The sequence below is a fragment of the Nomascus leucogenys genome, chromosome 3 (assembly GCF_006542625.1).
Source record: "Nomascus leucogenys isolate Asia chromosome 3, Asia_NLE_v1, whole genome shotgun sequence".
NCBI lineage: Eukaryota > Metazoa > Chordata > Mammalia > Primates > Hylobatidae > Nomascus > Nomascus leucogenys.
Window position 1 is genome coordinate 35,919,809 of NC_044383.1, and position 7,738 is coordinate 35,927,546.

Genomic DNA, 7,738 nt, shown 5'->3' on the forward strand with positions numbered 1-7,738 from the left:
TAATCACAGCACTTTGGGAGGCCGAGGCGGGTGGATCATGTGAGGTCAGGAGTTTGAGACCAGCCTGGCAAACATAGTGAAACCCCATCTCTACTAAAAATACAAAAATTGGTAGGGCGTGGTGGTGCGCGCCTGCAGTCCCGGCTACTCGGAAGGCAGAGGCTGAATTGCTTGAACCTGGGAGATGGAGGTTGCAGTGAGCTGAGATCACGCCATTGCATTACAGCTTGAGAGACAGAGCGAGACTCCGTCTCAAAAAAAAACAAAAGACTACAGGGAAGATCAAATAGGGTAATGCAGGGGGAAGCACATTTTCAACTGCAAAATGCTCCACCGCTAAAATAGAGTAGAGCAGGAGCTTACCAGCCTTTGCGGAAAGCAGAGCCACTTTTTACTTTGCCTGAAATTCACGGACAGGAGAGGGAAGAGGGGAGTAGGGGAGGGGCCTTGGCAGCTGATGGTGTTTCCCTCCGCCCACTCTCCAGTCACAAACCAAATTACGAAGAGTGTGTGTGCCTGTGTGTATGTTTGTGTGCGCAGGCACTGGAATGGTTCTTTCGAAGACAGTGGGTGTGGCACACACATGTGGCATCAGATCCCAGCCTGGAGCTGTTCCAGGTGAGTTTTGAAAAACCCTGTTTCCAGGCTGCAGATGTCACGCCCAGGGCACAGGGAGGAGGAGCCTGGGAGGAAGCCTCTTAACTCTGTCCTCACACCCTTTCCAGGGCATCCGTCAGCAGCCAGCAGCTGGCTGGGCAAAGAATCTCTGGGGAATCGGGGGAAAGGCAGGTGGGGTGTGGTCCAGGAGGCAACACTAGAGCAGGCCACAGTGGTGTGCAGGGAAAAAAGCAGGGCCTGGCTACGGGAGACCCCAACTCTGCCCCTAATCAGTGGTGTAGCATCAGGCAGGTTGCCACCACACCCTGGACTTCATTTCCCCTTCTGTAAAACGATGGGGTTGGACTAGAACAGGACCCTCTAGCTCCACAACCACGGTCTTTCTGCGCACACAATGAGAGGCAGTGGAGCTCCCTAACAGAGGGCGCATTGAGAGCAGGGACAAAAGCCTCTGGAATTCCCTCCAGCCTCCATCAGGGACACAGGCAGTTTTCTTCCCTCTGGTTTCTGTCCTCAGGCAACCCCTGGTCCAGGCTCCTAACTGCACTGGAGATCTGTGAACTCACTCTCTTTCCCTCCTGGAAGGAAAGAGGAAGCCAGAGAGGCAGAAAGGAGGCCAGCAGCAGGGCATGAGGCACAATGAGATAGAATGGGAAGACCTCACATGGAGGGATACTATGGAGGACCAGGAGAGAAGACACACACACCAAAAGCAAACAACCAAACTTTATCCAGAAAAGCATATTTGTAATCACCACTAAACAATGAGGCACATCGGTCCCCTCTCCCCAACCACCCTCACTCTTCCCAAACCCACTCTTTCTTTTGGCTTTTATAGAACACTGTAGAAATCCTTTCCTGAGTCTGCAAATGGCCCCAGACTGGGATGGGGGCTGCCCAGAGTGGTCTTAGGCTGGACTGAGTCCTGGTGCCCAGAGAAGGAGGCCTATGCAACTGCCTCCAATATCCAAAAGTTCTGGGGGCAGGTCGGGTGGCCACACCTATGGCACAGGGCCTTGAGGGAGGGTGAGTGTGGTGGCGGTCTTACGTGTCCTTCTCATACCTGGCAGACAGAGTGAGCACAAGCCGCTGGAAGCCAAGCGGGAAGGCACATCTAGAAAAGCGGCAAGCTCTGGAATGCTACAGGCACGTGTGGATGGATGAGGCTCCATGGCGGCCAAGGAGGTATCTGCTCCTGAGTAAGGTCACCTGACCACAGACAGCACCAGGGGCTAGGGGGCCAAGAAGGAGATCTTGAGAAGGATGGACCTGAGCTAAAGATGTAACTTAGATGGTGATCTGAAAAAAGGAAAAAAGAATAAAGGCTGGAACTCAAACCCACTGTTTAGGGTACAGGAGTAGACAGCTAAGTTCCAGGTGTCCAGAATCTTGTGTCCAAATCATAGCACAAGGAGAACAGGAATTCTCTTGAGTTAAGGCAAAATCAGTCTTCACCCATCTGGGCTCTTCCATTGCATGGTGTGGAAAGGGGCTGGGCAGAGGTCATTCCTCTCCCCATCTCCCCCTACTGCCAGTGAAGACTCTGAAAGCTTCTGTAGGCCAAGGCCAGAATGGTGTTGCCAGCCCAGGGCAGCAGGCCCTGAGAGCAGTCGGTGTGACCAGCTCCGGGAATCTCCATGGCCTCAGCAACATGGAAACCTGCAGCAGGAGAACCAAAGTCAATGGGCTTCCAAGGCACCCCAGGTGTCTCACCCCAGGCTCTCACTGCACCAGCACTTGGGGCTGAGGGAACTCCTAGTCTCAAGCCTCGGCCCCCGAAAGTGCTGGGATTACAGACATGAGCCACTGCGACTAGCTGTGAATGTTCTTAATGCCATTGAACTATACACTTAAAAATGGTTAAGATGGTAAATTTTATGTATATTTTACCACAATTTAAAAAATAGCTACATTAACAGTATCTAACATGTATTGATACCCTACTATATAGAGTATAGCCTGGTCATGAAGAGGCCAGGCTGCCAGGGTTCAAATCCTACCTCTACCCCCATTAGCTGCGAGACCTTGGGCAAGGTATTTAACCTCTCTGGGATTCATCTTCCTCATTTGGAATATGGGAATGACATTAGAACCCACCTCAATAAGGTTACTGAGAGAATCAATGGACACCTGTAAAATGCTTTGAGACGTGCCAACCACATAATAGAGCTACATAGGTGCTCTGATGGCAACATATCTAGAACTACATTCATGCTTCACATACCCTGAAACTACACCTTCGCGACCTCCACAGAGAAATCTAACACCTGTGCACTTTAGCTTTAAAAACAAGCTCACAAAAACACACGGCCTCCCCTCTTCTAGTTTCTAATCCAGAGAAGGTTGAGCCTTTTCAAACAGCAGACCTGGCCAGGCACAGTGGCTGAGATCTGTAATCCCAACACTCTGGGAGGCTGAGACAGGAGGATCTCTTGAGTCCAGGAATTCGAGACCAGCATGCAAAACACAATGGGGCCCTGTCTCTACAAAAATTTAAAAATTAGCCAGGCATGGTGGTACATGCCTGTAGTCCCAGCTACCTGGGAGGCTGAGGTGAGAGGATCACTTGAGTCTGGCAGGTCAAGACTGCAGTGAGCCATAATCACACCACTGCACTCCAGCGTGGGTGACACAGTAAGAGTGCCTCAAAAACAAAACGAAAAAGAAAGTAAAAATAAAAGAGCAGACCATTGAAGGATTTAGCAAAAAAGTTGAATTTTCACAACTCCGTAGATATTGTGGTTATTACTTTCACCTCTCCAACTTGCTCTGAATAAAAACCCTTTAACTTTTGGAAAGGAGTAGGCTCTGTGCTTTTTATTCAAATGCCCAGGACCCCTCCAGAAAACCAAGAAGCGTCTTACCTTACAGGCCCAGCCAGCAGGTCACCCCAGCGCCAGAGAGTGGTTCTTCTCTTTGGTAAGGGAGACCCACCCTGCCAGGTCAGTGCCGGGATCTCTTGCAGGTGACTTTCCTTTAGACTGGGAAAACCATCTGAATAACTTTGGCTTCATTTCTCCAACAATGTAAAGGAATGTTCAAATTCCCCAGTTCAGGTCTCTGGCTAGAGGCAGCAATCTACTTCCTCACTGGGATGGGTCCCCTCCCTCTGCTAGAGAAATTCCCTGGGGAAGAAAGAGAAGGCGCCCCCCAAATCTTCAAACAGAACACAGCCAATGGGTTGGGCCCTTAGGCATGAATGAGAGCCCGGACAGCACAGGGATACTCGGAACCTCAAGGTGGAAATACTGCTTCAGGCCCAGGAGCAGTTAATACAGTAAACTAAATTATTTCTGTAACAGCGGAACTTCTCAGAGTCTTTGATAAGCTAATGAGCATCTCCAAGAAAGGGAGACAGCACCGTTGACAAACCCATCTGGCCTTGAAACCCTCTCTTAGGAGAGGCGGCTCCTGAGCCAGGGGTCCTGACTCACCCACCCTTTCAATGCAAACAGCGCTGGACTGCAAGTCTGGGTTCCAATCTTACTCCGGCTGTTCCCAAGAGCAGGCTCTGGGTCCCCATCTGTAAGAAGGGGTGGGGTTCACCTTAACATTCCACCATGGTCGTGGAACTCCTAATGCAAACAGCTATGGGGGGGTGGGGATGAGCGGGGCGGCAGAAGCCGGTGAGGAAGGCTGGGAAGAGGCTTGTGTCACAGAGAGGCCAGGACAGTTAGTGTGTGTTTGGGACTGGCCTGCAAAAACCTTAAGGACAAAGGCGGAGTAGGTAGAGGCAAGAGGAGACTCCACAAGTGTAAGGGTACAGCCCACTGGCTTCTCCTATCGGTCCCCACCTCGGCGGATGGGCCCCACCCCAAGGCTTCCGAGCACAGAGAGACGGGCTGGGAGGGGCTTCGCAGGATGCCAGCACAATCCCCAGCTAAAACCAAACTCGTCGCCCATCCTGGGACCAGCCAAGGCCTGTCCTCAGCTCCGCCCGCGGCCCAGCGCCTGCGTTTTACAGCACCGGAGGCTGGACGAGGGGCCGGGGAAGGGAGTGCTCTTCCGACCACGGGGCGGGAGGGAAGGGGGCAGCCAGAAGCCTGGTTCCAATTTGGGAGCCTCCCCCGGATCTGCGCGGCGCCTGTCCACGTCTTAGTCTCAGCAGGGAAGGGAAGAGGAATCGCGAGGTTTCGCCTCGGGGCGGCTCGTCTGCGAGTGTGTGTCCGCCCCTCGGATCGCAGCCTGCGCTTGTCCCGGGAGACTGCGCGTCCGGCGCGGCGGTCGGGATTCTGGGCTGGGATTCTGGGCGGCGGCGGCGCTGCCGTCGGGCGGGAGCTGAGCGTCAGGGTCCCTGGGCGCGGGCGACAGTGGAAACGCTGGAGGGCAGGGAGAGGGTGCCAGGGCGCACCCGTGGGGGGCGGCGGCGGGGGGAGGGATTAAGGAGGCTGGTCTCCGGGGGTTCCCCCGCCCCGATCGGGGCCGCGGCGGGCGCAGGCGGCCTCACGCCACCTCCTGCTTGCCCTGGCAGCGACGCCCGCATCCATAGAGCGCCGAAAGCAGGTAGAGGCCGTGGCAGACGCCGCCGCAGACGGCGGCTGCCAGGAAGGCGTGGTAGGCGCAGGGCAGCGGGTAATCCTTGAGGTTGCAGTAGCTGTGGCGCTGCATCTGGTCGCTCATGATGCCGGTGGCAGCGCCGTAGAGTGCGGCCGCCAGCACATCGTGCGCCACGTTGACCATGAGCCAGCGCGAGCCCAGCACGGGGACCAGCTCGTGCTTGCCCAGCAGCGTGAGGAAGTAGAGGCCCAGGGTGAGCAGCCAGAAGAGCACGGACACGAAGAGCGCGAAGTGCACGGGGCCCTGGTACTTGCTGGTGGCGATAGTGATCCAGAAGGCAGCGCCGGCCAGCAGCTGCAGCAGCCGCAACACGCCCAGCGGGCTGCGCAGGAAGGGCCGCTGCAGGCGCACCGCTCCGCGGGCCGCACGCGCCTGGGGCGGCGGCTGGCGCGGGGGCGGCGGGAGCATGGCCCCCGGGCGCGGTGGCGGCGGCGGCGGCGCCCCGAGTAGCGGAATGGCGGCGCCTTGCTCGCGGGGGCAGCCTGGCCCGGGTGCCCGCTGCGCCCGCCGCGGCCTCCTCTCCTGGCTCCCCTCTTAGTCCTCTCTTCCTCTCCTCCTTTCCCCACCCTTCCTCTCCTCTCTCCTCCCCTCGGCCCTCCTTGCCTTCTCACTCCCGCTCTCCACCCTTCCCACCCGCCCCTTTCCCTTCCCCTTCCCCTCGGCTGTCTCCTCCCCCGCGCGCTCCTCCCGGCTTCCTGCCATCTCTCTTTCCGTCTCGCTCACCACCCTGGCGCCCCCCTTTCCCCTCCGCGCCAGGCCCCCAGCTCGGATTCCTTCGTCCTCGAGCCAGGGCAGGGCTCATCTCCCAGCCTGACGCGGGCCTTCCGCCCTGCCCGCCCGTGCACTGCTGCGCCAAGTTTGCCACATCTGGGGCCGCCCCTACCCGCCCTGCCTCTTCCTTTTCCCTCTTTCCTGCCATAGCGCCCACCCCGGGCCTCTGGGCGCGGGAGGAGAGCAGTGCTGGTTTTGAACTGACATCCACTGTCACCTGGACGTCCGCAGTCTCCTGCCAGGGCCCGCCTCGTCCTGTCCAAAGCTGTCCAAGTTCCCCGTGTGGGAGTAAGAGTCCATCACCCACCAGAGGCACCGCCATCCGTCCCACTCGGCACAGGCTTATTGTCCACACCCTCTTTTATCCAACCCTTCCTTGCCGTCCTCCTGTCTTGCCCAGATTCAAAATACGCTACCTAACATGGCTGGGACACAAACCCAGGGCCAAGAGGAAGCAAAGCCCACGGACTTAACTGCTAGGCCTAACTGCCTGTGATGGAGGCTAACGATGCTTTACATTATTGTTATTCCGTGCGACCGCTTTACCTGCGTTCTCATTTAACCCTCAAAACAACCACAGAGATACACGCAACTCCCCTCATTTTGCTGAGGAGGAATGAAGCCTACCTGGGTTCAGACCAGGAAGCTGGTAACTACCGCCAGTCTCTCTTCTCTCCTTCATGCTCAACCTTTGTGCCCATGGCATCTTTCTTTTTTCTTTTTTTGGGGGGGTGGGCGGCGGTAGGGTAGAGTACTGTTCTGTGGTCCAGGTTGGAGGGCAGTGAAGCAATCTCTGCTCACTGCAACCTCCGCCTCCCGGGCTCAAGTGATTCTCCTGGCTCAGGGTCCCAAGTAGCTGGGACTACAGTCGCGAGTGCCACCACACCCAGCTAATTTTTGTATTTTTTTTAGTAGAGACAGGGCTTTGCCATGTTGGCCAGGCTGGTGTCAAGCTCCTGACCTCAAGTGATCTGTCCCCCTTGGCTCCCAAAGTGCTGGGATTACAGGCGTGAACCACCAAGCCGGGTCATGACAGCTTTCTAAAAGACAGACCTGATGTTTGTTACATTGCTTCCCCCACTGAGACAGGACAGAAGCTGTCTCTTCTGTGTGGCCTATTTCACAATTTGTCCCCAACCAATTTCCAACTTCCTGGCTTGCCACTTCCTTCCCTTTCCCATGCTGCCACCCAGCATACCAACCCCACCAATCCTTTCCAATTTCCCAAGTAAACTCAGAATGCCCTGCATTCCCAGACCCCACTTGACATCAAAATTCCTATTTATCCTTCAAGGCCCAGTTTAAATGCTGCTTCCTTTTGGTCCAGCCTCTGAGGCTGCTCTTCTAGGCCCCCAGTTGGACCATCCTTCTGCAGCAGTGTTGAGTCGGCTACATCATAACTATTGGATATCATGTGTTATCCATCTTTGCCTGTGCCTGGCTCATAGGAGACTCTCAGTAAAATATGTGGAACAGATGACTGAGTGGCTGCAGAGGCAGCAATGAAACTGAGGGGGCCCCTCTTACCCTGGGGACTGTGCATGCTTCAGACCTACAGCTGACCCCACACTGCAGAGCTAGTCTTCATCTCCCGGTCATAAGATGAGTCCTCTGGCCTTTGGCCTGGCTGAGCAGGTCCTCTTCCAGCAGGCTGGCTCCCCTTGGGAGAGAAAAGCTATGTGGCTTCTCAGCGGGTAATGCCTCTCACTGCCAACTCAGCCCACTTGGAGAAGGCTCTGAATGCATTAAAAAAAAAAAAATAGAGACGGAATCTTGTCATCTTGCCCAGGCT

The 7,738-nt window shown here is 55.7% G+C and overlaps 1 protein-coding gene across 3 annotated transcripts; it reads right to left on the reverse strand.

Moving 5' to 3' along the window:
* Positions 1-1,324: 1,324 nt before the first annotated feature.
* MARVELD1 (MARVEL domain containing 1) lies at positions 1,325-5,760 on the reverse strand. Of its 3 annotated transcripts, none has more exons than XM_030808801.1 (3): positions 4,413-5,760; positions 3,483-4,141; positions 1,325-2,277 (listed from the first exon to the last, which is right to left on the reverse strand). In XM_030808801.1, the coding sequence occupies exon 1, from the start codon at positions 5,581-5,583 to the stop codon at positions 5,062-5,064; it is 522 nt and encodes a 173-aa protein (XP_030664661.1). In that variant the 5' UTR covers positions 5,584-5,760; the 3' UTR covers positions 1,325-2,277; positions 3,483-4,141; positions 4,413-5,061. The 3 variants fall into 3 exon arrangements, with proteins under 3 accessions (XP_030664661.1, XP_030664666.1, XP_030664658.1); XM_030808806.1 differs by having other exon boundaries at positions 1,325-1,850; positions 1,961-2,277; positions 3,483-5,760; XM_030808798.1 differs by having other exon boundaries at positions 3,483-5,760.
* Between the last annotated feature and the right edge of the window lie 1,978 nt (positions 5,761-7,738).